This window comes from Thermobia domestica, chromosome 7 (assembly GCF_964235325.1).
Source record: "Thermobia domestica chromosome 7, izTheDome1.hap1.1, whole genome shotgun sequence".
Lineage (NCBI taxonomy): Eukaryota > Metazoa > Arthropoda > Insecta > Zygentoma > Lepismatidae > Thermobia > Thermobia domestica.
The window spans coordinates 45,148,542-45,170,953 of NC_137460.1; the positions used below are offsets into that span (position 1 = coordinate 45,148,542).

Consider the following 22,412-nt stretch of genomic DNA (forward strand, 5'->3'; position numbering starts at 1 on the left):
AGATATGTGAGTTCTTGTATTAAATATATATCGTACTTCTGATGGCCGTCGAAGAGAGCAAGAGTGGCTTTAATATTATTTCATTTGGATAAATACCTAGGCACAAGAAAGTTAGTTTTATCATTGTGCTTTAAAAGTGCTTACTGTGAAGGAATCGAGGCTCAAGCTTGGTTTGAATTGTGTCATTGTCCTTACAGTAAAATTATAATAATTTTGTCTTCCAGGAAAAAAAAATACTCTTACCCTTGCCACATACGAAAAGAATAAATAAATTAATGTAATTTTAACAGGATTCATACTTTTAAGTTCATAGAAAAAATAATACTATTTTCAAATTGTTAATAATCTCAAACTTTTGAATAACTATATTCTATGTAATAATAATATAATAACTCGCCTGTAAGGTTCTTTTAGTGTGTGTCTTTTTAGCCAATATTCAATTGCTCTAGCGGGCAATTGTCGTCATAACAGAGGGCGTAAATTATTTTCCTATGCATATATTTATACAACTAATAGATTGTTGCAACTAATTATATATGTTGCAATTAATTATAGCATCCGTGTATGAGGTATACACAACCAGTTATTTATCTTGTTATTATATTAGTTAAGAACTCTTGACCTATTAATATATGGATACACTAAACTTTTTTGTAGGAATCACTCGATGCTATTTTCTTGTATTAATCTTTATTATATCAATCAACTAATGAGCGCTTTAAATTTCTAGAATAACAGTATTGTCAGATCTAAGATTACTGCGAGTAAAGTAACTACTATAACCCATAAATTGTGAATTTCGTAATTGCTGTACAACTACGCAAATTGTAATAAAATATTTTGACGTCATAAAATTTGTTTTTAGTAATGTAATCAGTAGAGACCAGATGTTTAGGCATTAAAAACCTCGAAAAATAGGCAGGCAGACAGACACCAAAAATTAAAAAAAAAAAAAAAAAAAAAATAGGCACTTAAGTGTAACTTAAAATAATGAAAAATAATACTCAATACAATTAAAAAATGAATTCGTCATAGATAATGTTCAAAGAATATAGATACATACTTGTTTGTTAATATCTTTTACTGTATATATAAAAAAGATGCTTGATATGCATTCCATATATATATAGGATTACATATTGATATGTACCACGTGCTTATGTTTACAAATACGTTATTTATGTATACATATATAATATGTGTTTGTTACTTATATTATATAAGTTATATATTTTCCTAATGAAGACTTATTTTGAAGAAAATGCATAGAATAGGCAAAATGGGCAAAGTAAAATTGGCTTAAATCAAAACTATAACCCCCAATCTAAACTTTAAAACATAATTTTTGATCATATCTTTAATATTAAAGAATAGGCATTTTGTCTAACATCCGGTCTCTAGTAATCAGTAATACTAGCATCGTTTTTTAATATTTCCCTCACATATATTTAATAATAGGTTTCTTGTCATAATGTAGTATGCTTGAAATACTTATCTTCCAGTGTTAGAGGAGATTTAGTGTTAAACTTTCGTGTCATTTCGAATTGAATCTTTAATGATTTGGAGATGTTTTGACAACACTGGCAGGGCTTCTTTTTCATCACGAGATTCCCTAATGTGTTCCTTCAGTCTAATGCCTATATTTCTTTTGGTCATCCCTTTTTACGTAGCATCACATGAACAACGGCCTGATAAATGGAATTTAATGTGTGGATCTGGCAACACTGTACATCTAGAAAAAAAACGCTCGTCGGTTGATGGATATAATGAAGATTAGTTCAAAATAGCTTCGAGTTGACTTCTACAAAGTGTATTCATACGTTAACCGCTTGACTACCACTACGTACAGTCTGTACGTAGCTGGTTCCAACGGTGAAAAGGAAATATTCTTGCATGGTAATGGCCACGAAAACGTACGAATGATTCTGGTCGGGAGGAACCGAAGTCTGCGTGTTGCTGTCCAACACTCTAACATCTACATCTGTCAAACGTCTACAGGAAACTCAAATGTTAATTGCAATAATGTTAAAAGAATTATGGTGTTGGCAACCAATGTGGTTGATAATTTGTTTGCTCTATTTGTTGCCTAATACTCTCCGCTTAGCATAGTCGTAAAGTTTTGCATGGTATCTACAGGGCTGGGATTTAAGGGGTTAATAGGTTAAGAGTTCTTACCTAGAAAGCTAAATAACTGGTTGAGGATATCTCATATAAGAACACTTAATAAAATTTTTATAACGTATCATTGTTAGTTGCAACAATTATGTAGAGATCTGCATAGGGAAGTAATTTAAGCCCTCTGCCCTGATGGTAATTGCCCGCTACAGTAATTGAAATATTGGCTAAAAAAACACACTTGTAAGGAGCATTATTATATTATTATTATTATTATTATTATTATTATTATTATTATTATTATTATTATTATTATTATTATTATTATTATTATTATTATTATTATTATTATTATTGGAAATGTGCCATAAACTCAATAAGTCATTATAAACTCCAAGTATTAGATTCTGCCATTTTTACTTTTATTTTCATTTCTTTAATTAGACCAATCCATGGCTTGATCTTCCTTTTCAAATGGGTTCAGGATGATGAGCCTTCTGGATCCATTGTGCAGGATAGTCGACTAGAAAAAATTTTCTTTGCAAAACAGGTAGGAAAGTTACAATTGGAACTGTGTGGTATGATACTACGTATAAAACATATTGTAACTAATATTTCATGCAAAAGAGTAAAACCTTTCCTTATACCCGAACCGATGTTCCCACTTAGGATTACATTATATGCCGGCCCACTCTCGCCATGTACGCGTGCCTATAAAATGTAAGCCGGAACATCATTGTTGTTACATTTTTGTTGTTTTGTTCCTTGTCCTGTAAAAGAAAAGTATTCGGTAAATATATGTTATGTCAATTCAACATTTGTAACTTGTATAGCCAATCACTTTCATAGAACTTAAGAGGCCTCATACAGACGAAATTAAAATACCGCTAATTTTACGATAATTATGTGATATCTTCAAATACATAAAAGATAATCGAAATGTGGAACAAGATCGCCCTATACAGTATCATTTTACATGAGATACCGTTATTACGACTCACTTATCTGCTTTCAATTTTGAGCCATTTTGAAAATCGGCATTTATTTTCGCGTTTCTAGACGGCTGAAAACGGAAAGCCACTAGGTGACTTGTGATAACGGTACCGGTACCTTACGCAAAATAATATTGTCTAAGGCACTCTTGTTCCACATTTCAATTATCTTTTATCTATTTGAAGATATCACATAATTACTGTAAAATTAGTGGTATTTTAATTTCGCCGGGATGAAGCTTCTTAAAGCTGCTTGTTGTGATTTTTTTTCTCACATGACATTTTATAGGCACTCGTTCATGACGACAGAGAGGGTCTAAATATAGTAAAAAGTGAACTCTTAAGTGGGAGTACCCGTTCAGGTAGAAGGTAAGATTTTAATTTAATAATATGTATATTAATAGCGTCTCTTAGTAACCTAGAGCGTATATATTTGAATATACTCTTTTTAACAATGGTTCCTGGAGTGTTTCTTGTCGTAGTACGATGAGTAGTTGCTTAGCAAACTTCTTCGAAACAAAAAGTTAAAATTCCAAGTACAAGCTTTCGAATAAATATTAAATATTAAAATACATGTTAGAACATAACGTTAAAAAACAAAATCAATAAAACAAGCACTGAAATGCTCGAGATTGTGGGGCATTAGAAAGCTGCCCCTTCATTATTTCTAGAAGCATTTTATTTATTAAAATTTATTTTGTTTTTCGCAACTTTTCATTGTTATCGTTAAAACTAAAAGTTCAAGTCCCTACCAATTGCTGTTTTGTATAGAAGAGGAACAAAGATCCGTCGTAATATGGCAATACCTCGTCTCTTGTTTTCGTATATTAAAAAAATAAAGTAAAAAAACTTATTCTTGAAGAAAAGAACTTCCAAAAAATTAGACACATTTTCAAATATTTGTTTGTTTTCATTACTGGATGCTATTGGAATGATACGTAATTAAGAGGACAGTTTTAACACCTGACTCTATGCTGTAAACAATGACACAAAAAGTAAAAAAAAAGTGCACGACTAGACGGGACTCGAACGCGGCATCCTCGGCGTACCGTGCTGATGTGTTAACCACTACGCTACCGAAGTCGCGCCCTGAACACCCATACATTCCATCGCTTCTGAAGTCTGTATTGCTGATGATTCAGATCACATTGACACAAGCTCATGCAATTCGCACCTATAGAAAATCGGCATGTTAAAAGTATGTTATGTGCTCCATATATCAATATAGTGTATAATACAACCGTCAAAGTGTTCTGAATGTGGACACTTTGTCCAAGCACAACAACAGTCGTACTGTAAGTCACGTAGTCTGAGCGAATGAACATTGACTTCAGGAATGAGGGAATGTATTACTGTTCAGGAAGCGGATTGGATAGTGTAGTGGTTAACCTAATGGGACACTATGCCGAAGATCCCTGGTTCGAGTCCTAGTCCAGTCATGCATTTTTATTCATTCTTTGTGTATCATTGAATTGGTATCTGTAGGGGAATTTATGTGTTAAAAATTATTTGTTTCCTCCATTTATCAATATAATTACACCTGTTGAAAAGAGATGCTTCGGGAGAAGATGTTCTTTGTTTTGCCCTCAAAATGCATACGTTCTTGCATAAAGAAAGAATAAATTTACGCACTAATTTGCTCGTAAATATATTCGTTTCCTTATTATGTGATGCGCACGTTGCGAACATTAGTTTACTTATAAATATTAATGTTCATGGTACACCGATAAGAATTTTATTTTTAGTAACACAGAAGACCGCCAGAAAGACAAAAAAGTAACACATGCTTGAACAGCGATTTCTGTACAGTTCTTTCGCTTTACCTTTGAGCTCAGCCGTGAATCATTATGAAAGATCTTACCGATGGTTTATTACTACACAGTGTTTAAACTTTCTGTGATAGATGCCAGAGGTCTGCAGCGTACCTTTAACGTATGTGAACATTGACAGAGGAAGGCACCTTCTCCTAATAATTAATAGTTTTTACTAGTTTTTTTTTTTTTTTTCTTTTTCTAGAAAATAGAGTAGTCAACTATACGTACATGTACTGTAGGAATCTCGCCTCGCGATTAGAAATCTTATAGATCTCGTGAATCGAATAAGACAACGAAGTCAGTAAGAGGGTTTTTAAATTCTAAAACAAAAAGCAAATTTTTCAGGTAATTGTTTGGACTTGGCAACATAAACAACATTTATTTATTGACACATGATAATTGATAGTTTTTTTTTTTTTTTTTTCAACGGTTCAGCAGCTTGTAAAATACGGAAAAGCGAAATCCTTCTTTAAAAAAAGATTCATCACGTGACATATGCTACCTCACACTTCAGTACCAGCAGTAGAAATCTGGTTATGAAGACTGACTGATTGAAAGTACAGTAAACTTTATTTCATTCAAATACGATGTTCAATAAGTGATACATTTTAGTGATAAAATAACATGTGCCTGGCAGAAACTAGTCTTGTGTCTAGTGTAGAAACATTTTTGGTAAAAGTGTTGATGTATGAGACGCAATATTCATAGTTTGTTAATTGTTTTACCAAATGAAGAACGTATAAAGTACTTACTTTTACATATTATTTTTTAATTGTTTGTTGTGCCATGTATGTTTTATTGAAATTACCTTGGTCAGTATTTGTAAAGGAGCATAAAAGAAGTTAATCATACGCAAGTGAATGTAGGGATTACTAAAGAGTCTTTCAGCGGAAGATATAAGCCATGGTTACAATCTTTTCCATTCGTATACTTCTTAAGAATGATGGTCTGTTTCATGAGTTTATTTTTAATTATTTGTTACAGTTAATAGAAGGGTAATTACAAAGGAAAACGACGCTATACACTACACCTTGTAGATTCTCTTAGTTGGCAGCTGCAAAAATAGAAGTACTGATTGTTCTTACGTTTTTGTAAATGGAACCGCGATGGCTTACCTCTGATACGTGGGATCTGTGGTTCAATTCCAGCTCGCGCTAAGTGGGCTTTGCAGTGAACAATCACCATGTGTGTGAGTTTACTTGATTTCTTCTGTTTCTTCCCACTTTATTCATTCCTCCATTTCGATCATTATCACTGTTTCCCTTGGCCTCGGAGAAAAAATCGTGAAACATAAACAAATAAAATATTAAATGTGATCCGCAAATTCAGGAAATCTTATTGTGTACTCATAATTTAGGAAAATGTACAAAGAATCAGTATTTCTACTTTTGTAGCTGTTTGGACTGAGAAACATATAAGAGAGCTACTGAAATAATTTCCAGTAAGTTTCTAAGGCGTGGTGCTGAGTACCGCTTTCTTCTTTTAATTGATACAGAATGTTTCAATTGATACAGAATGACTCATAACAGAATGTCAATTTTATTATCATTTCTGGTTATTTCAACTTACTGTATGTGTTTTGTGTATAGGAGTGTGTCTAATGAATATATTTTTGCTTTCAGGTGATAAATAATGCATGTGCCACACAAGCAATTTTGAGTATTCTGCTCAATTGTAAGCATCCCGACTTGCAGTTAGGACCAACTCTGTCAGAATTCAAAGAATTCTGCCAAAGTTTCGATGCTAATATGAAAGGTCTTTCCTTGAGCAATTCACAAGTGATTCGATCAGTGCATAATTCATTTGCACGGTAAGTTTTTTTAAGATCTCAGAATTACAACAAAAGTATTCTAGCATACAATTCTAAGTATTCTGCCCTTATGTGATAAGTGAAGGAAATAACCAAATTCTCTATAGCTGTGAATTCAATGATAAAGAGAGAGTGAAAAAATCCATGATTGGACCTAGATTCGAACTCGACTCTCAAGAGTTATCGTGTCGATGATTTTCCCAGTCCGCTACCGGGACATTTATATATTCTATTCTTCTTGAAGTCGGTGCTCAACAACCACTCAGACCACAGGCTGTACCACAACTCCTTTTGCATTTGGACAACAACGTCTCTTGACAGAACATAATTTCATGTTTAAGTTAGATAGGTTACATCGTTAAGTAAACATTTTTTTTTCAAACTTTTCTTCGTATCTCCCTACCATACGATCTGTGGCTGAGTTGAGTTGATTTTATGTTTAACGTCCCGTTCAGCAGCGAGGCTATATAAGACGTGGACCTACTGATTAACATGGAATTCGAACCACATGAGCCCCCGTCGGGAATCGAATCCGGGTCTCCCACTCCAAAGACACGTACTCTAACGGCTTAGCCATGAAGGAGCTCACGATCTGTGAGGTTGTCAATTGCATCAACTGAAATCTTGCTTTATTACAAGTACAGTAAGATACGCTCTGCCTTTTCTTAGTACAGTAGTAAAAAATTACATCCTCCGTTTATAAAAAGGAAAACAAAATACATTTTTTTCCCTCCTGACACTGTCAGTAGAGTTGTTACGAAACCTACTTAATTCTTTATCGATATTATTGGCTATTTCTGGAATTAAAAAAAAATACCCAACAAATTCGCGAAAAGGATAATGGAGTATTGTTTTTTTTTAAATGGATTTAAATAAAGATATCTAGTAAATAATAGCTAATTAGGACTTCTAAAGCTGCAACATGTTGATTATAGCAAACTCGATATAAATAAATTTTCTACTATGGGGTTCTCTTGTTCATTAGTTCCTTCATATCTCCTAATTTGTATATTATAAAGTATTGAGTCGTACATGATTCAGAATATTCGATTACAAAGAGAACGATGTATAAATAATTTTCATACGATGATTACACAGGAAACTTGAAGTAATTAACTGAATCTCGACTATTATTATTAATAATAATAATAATAATAATAATAATAATTTTGTTAGGATGTAAAAGGGTTAACAAAATATTATATAAAATAGTCGAACTTAAAGTGATAATTGTTATTGACTCTATATCTTTTGTTACAACGCGATGCTTTTCTAGCATAATGTTGGAAAGAGAAACAACATTAAATTAAGAAATGTCTACATACAAGAGACCCGATTAATGATCCAAGAAATTTTGTCAGCGATATAAGAAAAAATATGTATGATGGTTTTCCATGACTGTAGTATTCTGCTAATAATAATAACAACAATTCAATATTCAAACTGTATTGTGCAGCAGTCGGGGAGCGCTTCATGAATTACGGGTTACCGGTACCTTCGTAATTGCAATCTGTCTAGGAAGCTGTTGAAAGCCAATGGGTGATCACAAGCGAAGATATGCCATCTGATGGATCATAACCCTTTCATAGGCTTTAGCTCTAGAGAGAGAAATTTAGTTTATATAGGGTTATTCAAAAAGCGCACCGTTTTTGGATCGTCTGGCAGATTTTTATCTCTCGGTTGCCGACATTGTTTTGTATTGTTGTTCTACCGATAGTATTGTTGCTCAAACATTCCGATTGTCGCCTTAGTCTGAATTTCTCGCATTTCTTCTGTCTGTGTCTAGCCATGGAGCAGTTTACTATAGCGCAACGTGTACTAAATTGTGAAAACTTCGGGCAACTGTCAGACGACTTCGCTTATTTCTATTGCGAAATGAGGCACCGAATGAATAAACAGTTTTCAGACTTATGAAAATGTTCATTCAAACGCGTTCAACAGTGAACGTTAAAAGACCTGAGCGTCTTCGTAGTGATCGTTCTGAACAAAACATTGCAAAACATCAGGCAATCAGCGAATTTCAGGAACAGAGTTATTGCATGCCAGCGCAGTAGAGGACGCCATTGAGTTGAATTTAACATCCCTTTCAGCAGCGAGACTATATGAGACGGTACCTACTAATTAACGTGGAATCCAAACCACATGAGTTCCCATCGGGAATCGAACCCAGGTCTTCCACGCAAAAGGCACGTACGCTAACTGCTTAGCCATGAAGGAACTCGTCCGACGTCATTCACCATACCTGAAATCGGAATGTGTGATGAACATGTTTATGAATTTTGTTAGTGTGTTTTGAAAAAATAAAGTTCGTAACTTGATGTAACAAAACCGGCGCGCTTTTTAAATAAGCTTATATTAAAGTATTCTAGTTGTACACAACGAATTCACATCCTTAAAGCCTGGCAACACTATTGCCAGACTACGTGGCCCAGCATTCAACATGACGTTTCCCTGAACGACTTTTCTCACCTTTTTCTCTTCTTTTTATATATATATATATATATATATATATATATATATATATATATATATATATATATATATCAGCGTTTTAAAAGCATTTTCGCATCGCAGTTTGCTAGAGTAAAACATAGAGATGCGATGCATCTATGATAAAATTTATTATCGAAGTGATTGCGACGAAAACCGTATACCATTGTCTCCTTCATTACAGTGTAATTGTCTTCTGATCTCTTATATAGTTGAAGTTGAATGATAAAAGTTGCTTGAAAACCCGAATTTCTCATTAGGTGCCTTGTAGGGTCTCAATAACACAAACAAATCCACTACGGACTATATACTGTATTACTGGAGACTGCCCGTAGAATTGACTACAATGTGCACTTGGACATTTTATAGCCTATGGAAACAAAGCACCTCATTATTTTTCCGAAATGCAAGATCCCAGCTTTTGGGAAGAGATGACTGGCAAAAACATGGATGGAATTTCAGTATTATCCCCTTTTCTGCCTTCTATTACTTCAACACTTTCTTTCTAACACTATGTGGTAAAGGGTTCATAAATGATACATGTAGTTATTTTATAGCATTGTTCCAAAAATATTATTTTACTGTGCCTTCTGTCTTTGAAATGGCGAAAGATAATAATGTTTGATTTAAAAGCATTTTTTTAAGAAATGGAAAAAGTTGCCATCAGCGCAGCATTTGGCATTCTTGCTTTGAGTTTTCTCATGAAGTTACCATACTTGTTTGTGATGTACAAAAATCGTTTTATTGTATAATGTCCACTTAAAACTAAAATATATAATAATAGTATTTTTCTTCAGTGCCAAAAGTGGTATCCAAAACTGCTAAAACCAAAATTAAACAAACCAACAAAATTCACTATTTATGTTGTTATTTGTGTTAAAATCAGGGGCGGATCCAGGGAGGGGCTCACCCCCTCCCCCATAAGATGGAACTTTCTTATTTTATATATAAATAAAACCCATCCCAGAGTTTGGAGCTCTTAAAAATAGCTCTAAGTAGCAGTATTACAACCCTCTCCCCAATAAGTCCGTTCTGGATCCGTCCCTGGCTAAAATTTTACCTACATGAACAATTCTGACACACACTCATAGTCAACGTCTTGCGAATAAAATCAGAAAAATAAACACGCTGCTGAACAAGACTGCACTTCTTTAATATAAAAAACACATTTACATGTGACGTTTCGATCTTCTAGCCAAGATCCTCATCAGACGTACACTCCGATGAGTGTACGTCTGATGAGGATCTTGGCTAGAAGATCGAAACGTCACATGTAAATGTGTTTTTTATATTAAAGAAGTGCAGTCTTGTTCAGCAGTGTGTTTATTTTTTATGAACAATTCATACATCATTTCTGGGACAAACAAGTGTAGTGGTGCTGGATTAACTGTTATCATCATAAAGAATAACTTCATTTCCAGTTTTGCGCAATGACGCTTAGCTCTTTCTCTGATTTCACTAGTAGACCATATACTGTGATAATATCGTCTTTAATGTTGAAGTGCATCATGATCGTTATGATTAATGAGAATTGAGGATAGTATACGTTAGCTTTAAGAAAACATACCTATAAATTTTCTTCGTTTGTAATTAGCTTTTTTAATTAATTAATTTACAGTGAAAAAATTACTTTTATTTTTGTATGTATAATTCAATTTTATCATAATTCTAGGCAAACACTTTTTGAATTTGAATCAAAATTAGCATCCAAAGAAGAAGATGTGTATCATTTCGTTGGTTATCTTCCAATTGATGGTCGGTTATACGAATTGGACGGTTTGAAGGATGGACCTATTGATCTTGGCCCCGTAACTCCTGACGTTGATTGGTTAGATGTAGTTCGACCAATTATTGAAAAGAGGATTAAAAAGTAAGTGTTTATTATTCATATAAGTTTAATACTAAAATTATGTGTTTAAGTAACCGCGCATTATTCGCTTCAGAAGTCACGCGCCATTTGGAGAAAAGCATTCCAAAGAACGAGTCCATTGTGCTCCTGCTGCGCATGTTCCAAGATGTCCGGAGTGAACTATTGACATGCCTTCGTAATCCTGGGCTGTAAATATCGTCTTTCTCTGTGAGCAATAGCGACTGCTTGGCGCTTTACTTCGCTTGATACAGTGATTTTTTTTCAGTGAACATAATATTTTACACAAAGTATGGTTCATGTTCGAGTTCCAGCAGTTATTATTATTATTTATTTATTTATTTAATCGCCTTGCAGTTTGCCCACTAACTGCTGTTTATGTGGACACCATTTTTTCTCAGTAAGAATTGCGATCTTGCTTATACCACTCTTAGGAGAATGATGCTGCAAGGATTTCTTTCGCTAACACTGTGGTTGTCTCATTAGTCATTATCTTGTCCGCCATGGCGCATGTCTTCTGAAATGTCACTCTCAGCCTTCCTACGCTAGTATTGGAAAGTGGTCACTGGTAAAATTTTACTAATTGCATTTTGTTGCCACATTCCTGTTCGTTCGATCGCCGATTGTAACGATGACCTCAGTTCGGTTATCTAAGATCAGCGTACTGCTTCACTTTCCGAACAAGTGGAACAAAACAAATTATCCATATGGTGGGTGACTTGAAACTACGGCATTTTGTCTTTCTGTTGAGTTTTCATGCGGGCGCCCCTTTCTGTTTTGGACCAGCACCATAACAATTGGGAGCTAATGGAATGAGATGGTGCAGACAGTGAGTCAAAAAGTCACTGATTTTGGAGTTGGAAGTAGATTTGCTGAAAAGCATCCTAGTGGTTACTAAACTGTGTTCTTAGGCACATGGGTAAAACTCAAAATTTCAACTTACATCTCCAGCTTTAAGTCATTATCCTCACTATATTCCATTTCTTGCTGGAAACCTGTAATTAGAAGAAAGATTTAAAAAAATAAAAATGAAAAAAAAGGTCCGAGTAATCAGTGGTGCATTACTCTCAAATGTAATCACACTTCTAAGTTTTAATGTAAACAAACCTGTTGCCTCAACTTCTTTGACTGCTTCCTTATGTCCAATCGCTGTTAGTCGATTAAACCCGTTTTAGGGCTTCAAAATTGTAGAGTAAGTAGGCCTATCCCCTGCCTTTATTCATTCAAATCGCTAAAATGTCAGTTCAGTCATTCTTTATGTTTGAATGGTCCCTTGTACAATATTCACACTCAGCATTTACTCACTTTCTTTCCTATAATAAAATAGTCTTACCTCAGTTGATTTGAACTTCGGTGCTCTTATTTTTGTTTTGTTTCGTATTTTGTTCTATAATGATTGCACAGATCGTGATTTTATTTATTCCAGAAAAAAAAAAAAAAACTATTTCCATAGTTGGGCTCCTTTCTTGGTTATAAAAATAACTGTTGCCATATCAATACTATTAATATGTCTTTGTTAAATACACTTTGTTCTTTGCATTCATTGATAAAACTTGAATTTAGTATAAATAAATCGTTACAAAATGGTTCGTTACGATCATTTTAAGTCAACCAAAAGAACTGTTCTATAAAAATGTATTATTAATTTGCGAAAGAACTCTGCTGTTGGGCACTTCTAAGTGTGAGAATCAAAATTTCTACCTATTAAATGTTTTGTGAAGAAACAAGTTACGTAAGTGTTCGCTTATACGAGCACATGCGGCCACAAATGTTTGGTTGCCTGATTACTTTGGTAAAAGAACACTTCCATTCTGCACTTCAATGTAAAAATATTTCATGAAAAAGGAGAAAAGCGTAAGAAATCTATGCGACATATACTAAAGCGGTAACTAAAGATCATTGTGGGACAGCAGATAAACAGTTTTTGTAGAAATTTCCTGTAATCGTGGAATTTCTATAGTGTGTTAGGGAAAATTTTTTTCTCGGTATCTTCAGAAACTTATTTGTGTGTTGTGTGTAAATTTATACAATAAGTTATAACTTGTTCTTGAAAATGCTCTCTAAAAGTATTAGGAGAAAATGTGAACAGAATGCCGTATTGTAGTTATAAAGCAGAATCAATTAGAAATGAATCCACGCGCATTAGAATAATATGCCTGTCAAGTAATCATTGTATCAAAACAAAACGTCATCTCTTGTATTTTGTCAGTTTCATTAATGTCAAATAAGCAGCATTTTCACACAATGTGTACATCTGCATAAAGCACAGTTAAGGATATGACCTGCTTCATTGTCTCAATTGTACAGCATTATGGAAATATTTCCCTTTCTATGTACTCTTCATTTGAGAGGTAGGGGAGAATCTGTGAAAGCAAAACTGACGAGAAGGGTTACTGTTGGAGCGTAACCGATCGATTTTAAAGCCAAAGCCTGCTTCACAAACAGCGCACTTTGCGCGTTTCCTGTCTGTTTTTCCTAAGCCTTTCTCTGATAACATTACGTGAAGCTCTTCGTACGAATGCAACTTTTGACCTCTTTATTTCATATGCTTCTGGTTGAACATTTTCCACTGCAAACTGTTGCAAAATCCTCTCAAGAGTGAAACTACGATTACATCAAATATTACTAACTTCAAATGACTAGATTATAGGACGACACCACTAACCCCGGCTCAAACACTAGCAATCCAAACTATAAAGTTATTTGTCACTCTTCTTAAACGAGCTGTCCTTAAAAAAATAAATAAATAGAAAAAAAAAAAAGTTTCACGCGTACGTTGTGGAAGAGGAGTTTTCATCATTTAGCAAACCAGAGCTCTTTACTGCTCGTTCTCTAAACATTAGCACCCGTGAATTTTGGAAGTCTAGTTATTTTGGAAAGAATTATTGTTTATCACACTTGCTCTAATGGTGTTTTAGTTGTCAAAGTAAGGAGAAAAAGTATTTTTAAAGCACATTTTAACGGACTTTGTGTTATACTTTTATAGTAAATTTATTTATTATAAGTTACTTTTTTAATGTTATTATTAATATGTTATTTTTCTTTTATAGATATAGTGAAGGAGAAATTCACTTTAATTTGATGGCCATTGTGTCGGATAGGAAAATGATATATGAAAGAAAGGTTCAACAAATTGAGAAGCAAATGGAGGTAAATGTTTTCCATATATATGTATATATCGTATATATATATATATATATATATATATATATATATATATATATATATATGTATACGGTTGGGTACAAGTTCGCTGACCAAACTCTAGAAATGATTCCTACTATCAAATAGTAAATAAATAAATAATAAAACTAATGAACATGAGTCGAAAAACTGCCGTGGTTTGAAAGCTATGGGACTACCGCAAACGGTTCAAAGAGTTACAAGGGAACAAGTATACTTCCATCTAAATATGTATCAGTGTTTTATAATCCTGCGATACCGGGGAATCGATTGGTCAATTAGTACTTAAAAATGTATTCCTGTACCCTAACTTCCATACAATTTGTTTACATAATACCGGAGGATTCTGAAACATGGATATTTAGATGGAGTGCGTACTAATTCCTGTGTACCTCCTTAAATCGTTTGCAATAAATCCCATAATTTTACGATAGCTTTTCACAAGTGTTCACACTGTTATTAATCACGCCTCGCGTGCTCCGTCTTTCCTAAACATGGACTTAAATGTCATTGGGAGTGTCACCAATCATCTCAACGTCCCCAAAAACTGTGGATTCAACACTTAATGTTGGTCGTATTTAATTTTTGATTATTGATTATTTTTACACGGTACCTCCTTCCCACCCCCTAAGGGTGCTCGGGGTGTTTCACCTCTACTTTCATCTCTGCTTCACCTCTACTCTACCGGTATTTTTTTCAGAGTATAAGTCATATGTATATCAAGTTTGGTTTAAATTGTTTTAGAGTTGTGCTTATCATACACACATATGTACGTACATTTATATTATATATTGATGCCTCCTTTCCTCCCTTGAAACGAGGAAGTTTCAAAAACGCTGCGATATGAACCTGTTTATCATGAGAAGTTTATACCAAATTTCATTTTTCTAACTTGATGGCTCGCAAGATACCCAGTTTTTCGCATAAATCATAACGCCCTTTCAGTCTCCCTTTAGGGTATGCATTTGAAACAATTTAATATAATACTATCTTTGAGGAGGGCAGAGGTTAATAACAGTGTCAAATCTCATTTTAAGTGGTTCAGTAGTTATTGAGTGATGAGATCAGACAGAAACACATTCGCTTCTATATAATACTATGAATTGGACACCAATATCGGTAATTTTATTTTTACATGTCACCCACTCCCATGCCATGATGGGGGATGCATTTTGTCAACCTGGATTGGTACTCTTTTAAAATTTAGTGTGGAATGTAGCATTTCTAGCATTAGTTCAAGGTACATCTTAAATTATATGCATTGCTAATGTTAAAGTGAACGCACCTAAAGCGTGTTATAAGGTACTTTCGGGGATATCCACAACTGTTTTGTGACGGCAAATCAGAACCGTGTATGCAAATGAGAAACTCAATTTAAAGTAGTAGTTAACATTTATTTTGATTCATTCTTAATGAATTTTAAGTGTGTGTGTTTGTGTAGAGAATATCTGTTGTGTAAGTCCAAAAGTGTATGACAATTCTCATACTAAAAGAGGAGAGGTTAACTGAATCATACCTGACGTAGAGGGTGATAACAACCAAATGAAGAAGTCCACTAATTGAGTGTAGCAATCTTTGAGGTACACAGAAATAGTCTATTCAAATAACTTCTTGAATGTTAGATTCTAAATCTCGATAACCGACTGCGACTGAGATTCACAGTGGTTGAATATGAGTAACAGTACTAACTGTGGTTGAATATCGACGTTGTCATTTTAAGTGTGACTCTAACAAAGACTCTAATTCTGACTGTCCAAGACTCTAATCCGGGCTTAAGACTAAGACTGACTGTGACGAGATAAACTATAGTATTTATACAACAAAGATGCTTGCACTGCAGCTCGTGTCTCCCAAAATTCGGGTCAGCATCATTACACGTGCGTATGAGATTTCTGTGAAGAAATCTTAAGTAACCTAGAGTGAGCGTCATGTCAGCACTCAGAATTTTAGATAACCCTGTCTGATATAATGTGTTTGTGTTAACAACAACAAAAAAAAGTCCTTACATTCACAGAAAACCTTTCAGACAATTTACAACATTAACAACATTCACAGACTGTTTTATGAAACTGAAATAACCAAAACAAAATTAATCTTTCAATCTTCCAAACTGAAATTGAAATACATAATATTTCCAATAATGAGAATAAAATATTAAAAGTGCTCGATATGCCCACGGAAAAAAAATCGTTGCTTCACTAAGTCAATGAACATGACTTCTTGAACACCCTACGGGGCGCGGTGGCTCAGTACTAGAGAGTTCACATCTGGTCCCTGGTTCGATCCAAGCTCGCGCCAAGTGGGCTTTGTGGTGGACAAACACCGTGTGCGTGGGTTTTCTCGGGGCTCTCCCGTTTCCTCCCACTCTTCATTCCACCATTTTCATTCATTTCTCTATATCATCATCTCCTTTGGCCTAAGCCGGCATAACGTGGGACGTAAAACTCTACGTAAAGTTTTCATTTTTGAACATCCTATGTATAAATTACAAACATGTAAAAATCGAAATTGTAACAATAAACTAAAAATTACTAAATTTATGAGCAGAAAAAAAAAATACGAACATCAGTCTTTCTTAATCAGATAGTATAAACAGAGTAATGAGTAATATGCTGTTAATTGAATATTAATAAACATAAAGTAAGTCAATATACGCAAATAAATTGAAAAATTACTGTTTCCAAGAGTTTAAAAATGTACCCCGATAAAGATGAGATGCAATACATGGGATGGGATGTTGTTGTAGTCTTTATTCATTTAAAAAAAAAAATGTAATTGAATGTCCATACCATTCATGAAGAGCATTTTAAAATGTCTATGCATCCTACACTCAATGTTCATTCTTTAGTAGTGTTTTATGTCACCAAGAAGTTTGTTTAGTATCTTATCGAGTGAGGTTACAATGAACATGGACTTTGAACTACATACTACATATGACTTACAACTTTTCAGTTTCTTGGAAGCAAAGTTTAACATCTGATCTCCTCATTTTTAACACTTGAGACAGCAAATTAGAGAATAGTTATTATTATTATTATTATTATTATTATTATTATTATTATTATTATTATTATTATTATTATTACGAAGTTCCAATGTTGCCAACACTTGAAAAGTTATTGTTTTTAATTAGAATGTTTCCCATATATGTAGTAATCGTAAATTGTTGAAGATTCAAATATAATGTTAATGTACTTACGATTTGATATTTCCATCGATTTGTACAAATCACTCTTCACTGAAATACACCATGAGCATAAAATCCTGCCCTGATTATAAAAATTTATTACGGAATAACCGTTGGACAGAATAATGTAAATTCTGGTCCGTTACATAGGTTAGTATTACAAGTTTTTTTTTAAAGACCAATAGATGGCACTAGTGCTACCCAAGAGTGACACAGTACGTTACTTGGCGCGCGCGGGTTAGTTGGCGAAATGGCATCGAAGCAGGAGAAAGCGCAATGCCTGCTGTGGTATCACGCTCTCCCCGCCACAGAGATTACTCCACTGGACTTTTTTTTATGTGGCTATATCAAGGATAGAGTCTATGCCACACCTGTTGCTGACGTCGAGGAACTGAAGAGTCGGATACAAGCAGTTGTGGGTACTGTGACAGAAGACATGTTACAAAACACCTGGCGGGAACTGGAATACCGCTCTTAGACATTCTCCGAGGTACTAGAGGTAAAAAGAAAAAGAAAAAAAAATAACTTGTAATACTAACCTATGTAACTGACCAGTATTTACATTATTATGTCAAACAGTTCTTCTGTAATAAATTTTTGTAATCAGGGCAAGACATTATGCTCACCCTGTATATTAACTTTGACACTAACACTTAAATCACTAAACACTGGTGTAATACTTGTGTGATGACTGTAGTAATTGTGAAGTAACTTACTGAACCTTACGATGACTACTTGTAGTAGCAGAACCAGAAAATTACTACTATCATCGGGAATCATGAAAATAAGTCGGGCTGAAAACAATGATCTAGGATTGAACTAATTATCTAAATCAAACCAGCTTTTCCATTATTACAAGTCTGTGTGAATATGATTAAGCACCAGGCAGGACTCGAACTGAAGTTCTCCAACTGGACGATAGTTCAGGCACTGTTTTGATAATAGTATTCCGCTATTTGGATAGCAATCTTAAATGTTTGATTCTAGTTGATTGATGTTACATTTGTATTAGGGCCGTTTCACGATTAGGGGCAAGTTTGAAGGTGCAAAATCTGAAAAAAAATTTTTGGGGGGTTCAATGCTTTTTTTCCTAAATATGCCCTATATATAAAGTGGCAATGTTACCTTGTGCACGGCAGAGCAGGAACGTTTATATTTTCTGAGGTACGTGGCAAAGTTTCCAAGCACGTTAGATTAATTTGTCATTACCGTAACACGTTTCCAAATTTTCGTTTTATTCTGTATTTTCTCTATTGAAAAGGCAGTATTATGTTACAAATTGACAAACGGAGATGTAAAAATATTTTACAATAAAAATATAAAAGTATTAGTAATTTTTAGTACTTTATTGAAACAAAAATACATTATCGTGACGGTAACGACAAAAATGTAATGGAAATGACTTATGACACGCAGGATGCAATTATTGGAATATATTTGACAGAATACACTAACACACTAATATAATTATCCTATATCAGTGGTCTGGTCCAAAAATGGTGAACCCCACTAATACAATTTGGAGCTCATATTGTATATTTGTTCACTAGCCAAACATTGTTTACTCTTCTAACAAAATATAAAGATATTGTAGTAAATTTTATTTGTGTTTTATATAATTTCTGCACAAAACCCGTATGAATACTAATGCTCTACACAGTAAGTTCTTATTGCTAGTGCAATGACACAATATAATACAATGATTATACAACAATAATACACATAATAATACAGTGTGTGAATATTGCCATCAGTTTGAGAATAATACAGTTCGAATAAAAGACGAAAAAACATAATTTGCTGCTGATAAAGCAGATGAACACTATGCAATTGTTTCAGATCAACAGAAAAAATAATTATGTACTTATGTTATTTTTTTGTACTGCTGATCTGTTTTTAAAAAACGAAAGTATTCTTGCATTCAAATAACCTTCATTTTTAACAATATTCATAAACTATTCATGTCGTTTTTTCTGACAATACAACTTTTACAGATTTGTCATGTCCACTTTTTGGGCCTGAAACAATTGCACACTGTTGATCTGTTACAGAAACAGGAAATAATTCTTACATTCAAAGAACCCTTCGTCTCTGAGACTGCTTGGTGCACTTTCATCAAATCTGGTATTTTTGGCAAGTTGTTAGGTACTAAGGAATCAACAGCCGAAATTGCAGAAGTATCAATGTAAGAGAACTTAATGTTTGAAGTTTCAGACCTATTTAACACATTGAACGTTGCTTTTGCATCAGGTAAGTCGTATCCATGCGAAACTAATATGTCAGCTTGTCTTGCGAGAAGCACCGAAATGCATCTGCTGTATTTCTTGAGAACACTTACACTGATAGTTCTCAGAAAAATCAACATAGAGTACACATTCTTTCTGTGTAAGTATCTAAGTGTCTTTACTAAGTACGTAATACTGATGATATACGTTGCAATTGTGTCTAAGAAAAGGCAGCATATCGTTTTCAAACGCACGTGCTGTCTATCACCGAAACTCTTTTTTTTCTGTAACTCGAACTATAATTGTTTCGGATGTGCCGTTCGTATTGCACTTCGTTCTTTTTTTATTTTTTATTGTTCCAACAATACCAAAAAGTCTGCTCCTGTGGATTTGGAATTGTCATATTCAGCGAATTGCTTTTACACCTCAAACATTCTCTTTATGAACAGGATTGTTTTTGGGATTACAACATAAAGTTTAAGCAAATTCATGTAGATTATTTGTATGAACCACCCTACAAAGTTTCAATTTATCTGTTTTGAACTGTAAATTGGAATGCATTTCGCAAGCGCATTTTGCTGTGGGATAAATAAACATGCAAATGGAATGATACAAATAAAAAAAAAATATCTTTAAGATAAATACATCCGAAAAATCTTTAACACTTTTAACTGAAAATTAAAAAAGAAAGTTCTACAGCACATACCGTAACAATTTACGTGTTTTCGCAATTTATTTTGAAAAAAATATGCGTTGTCATTGATGTTGAATTTTGGTTTTCAAAATATTGCATGCATGACATATCGTTTTCTTGGTTCAAAATTGAATACAAAATCAAAATTGTAAAATTTTTTTGTCATCATCAAAATTGAATATGAATACTGATGATTCAAGCTGATAACTGAATTATTTCTATTTGTTAAATTTACGTGCAAAATAACAGTACAGCACGTTTTGTATTGTTTTTCATATTTTAAATATAGCATAGCCTTCTGATTGTCACTACCAAAACAACAAGCCATTTCCGTAACAAAAATTGACGTAACGGTAAGGACCGTTATGGGAATGACGTTTCTTCGCATTACAGAAATTTCTAGAAAACCTTGCATAGGTGGGAAGTCGAAATGAATTAACCAAGAACCTGATCCATAAGGATTACAAAACAGACGTTACATCATTCAATTATATATTATATTTATAGCATAAAACTGTGTAACGGTGATGACAATGAGAAAACATAACTCAATTCACTTGCAGACAAAAGCAATGATAAAAATCTTCAGACCGCCGTGCGTTGGATCCCATGTGCCTCCCGTACATGCAAGGGATACGAATTACGCTGCGCATTTGTTTCTTAAGCAATATTGCCAAATCGATAGCATATAAGAACAAAAACGTAAGTAGTGACGGTACTGACACTAAAAGCTAGGGACACAGCTTTTATCACCAAAATGTAACCTCAAAACAAAAGAAAATTAAAATACTTTTATTTATTTATATAAATGGGCACACAAGTTCTCTAGGCGGCGAAATAAACAAATACATTTTCGCACTTGTATATACCAGAAAATATCATTAATATTCACGTACCTGTTGCTGGGGACACGTTATGGTAGTGACATTTACGAATAAAATAATCAATTTTTTTAAAAATAAAAATAAATAATTCAAACTTGCGTATTGATAGTACATTAGTGTGACACTGGCTACTTATGTCCACAAAGACAAAATCGTATTTCTATTTAGAAAAGGACATTTTAACACGGGACATGAAACTTGCCCCTAATCGTGAAATGACCCATTACACAAGTATTGATAATACATTTAGTTATGCACAAAAATTGTACATAACTTGTCTTTCTTTGTTTAGGAAGTATATTTTAACAAACTGCTTACTTGCCTGTAGTAGAATCCTTATGTTTAAAAATAGCAGCTACTATTTTTGCAGAGAAACGGCTAAAAGTTCTGGGTTTGTTACTGGAAACAAAATCTGTTGTATTATTTTGGATGGAACTTATAATTAATGTTATTGTTTTGTTGTTATTTAAGGAAAGTGGAATGGAGACTGATATTCAACAAGCAGAGCTTTCAAGACTGAAGATGTTGATCGACGAAGAAGAAGCAAAAATGAAGCGGTATAAAACAGAGAATATTCGACGCAAACATAATTATCTTCCTTTGATAGTGGAAATTTTAAAAATTTTAGCTAAAGAAGGACAGTTGGTGTCATTATATGAAAAAGCTAAAGAACGTGCATTACAAAAAGAAACCAAGAAAACAGAGAAAGTTAAAGGATAGGAAATATATGTATATATTTGTTCCTTCGTTTTTTTATATTTTTTCTTCAAAGTGTTGTGATGTTTTATTCGTTTCAGAAGCGTGAATTACTAATACTTCAATAAAAACGTGTGAAAAGCTTGAAATTATTTTTCCATTTTTATTTACAGTACCTTATTAAGAAAATTTCAGCTTTAACTAGTAGAAACATTTTGTTTTAGAAAAATTGTTAAGTGAGAATTCTGAAGCAATTTGAAACGATGGCTCCAGGGCATATATACACAGGGTGTTTCAAAATGAAATTCGAGGTTTTAAGTCATTGTAGTATTTCTTACAATTAACTTACAATTTTAAGTAATACATCAAATGAAAGACAAACTCAAATAGTTTTGTACGTACTCATGCGCATGCACTGTTTCCTTTGTCTGCCGTTAGAAAGCGCTAGTAGCAAA

At 33.6% G+C, this 22,412-nt stretch overlaps 1 protein-coding gene across 1 annotated transcript in view; it reads left to right on the forward strand.

Annotated features, from left to right (window-relative positions):
- The window catches only part of Uch-L5 (ubiquitin carboxy-terminal hydrolase L5), a 29,025-nt gene extending 6,916 nt beyond the window's left edge, over positions 1 to 22,109 (forward strand). The window contains exons 3-7 of the mRNA XM_081764547.1: positions 2,560 to 2,665; positions 6,544 to 6,731; positions 10,894 to 11,091; positions 14,139 to 14,238; positions 21,733 to 22,109. Of these exons, the coding sequence (XP_081620673.1) occupies positions 2,560 to 2,665; positions 6,544 to 6,731; positions 10,894 to 11,091; positions 14,139 to 14,238; positions 21,733 to 21,981 (841 nt within the window). The 3' untranslated portion in view covers positions 21,982 to 22,109. The remainder of the gene's footprint in view (positions 1 to 2,559; positions 2,666 to 6,543; positions 6,732 to 10,893; positions 11,092 to 14,138; positions 14,239 to 21,732) is intronic.
- Positions 22,110 to 22,412: the final 303 nt, after the last annotated feature.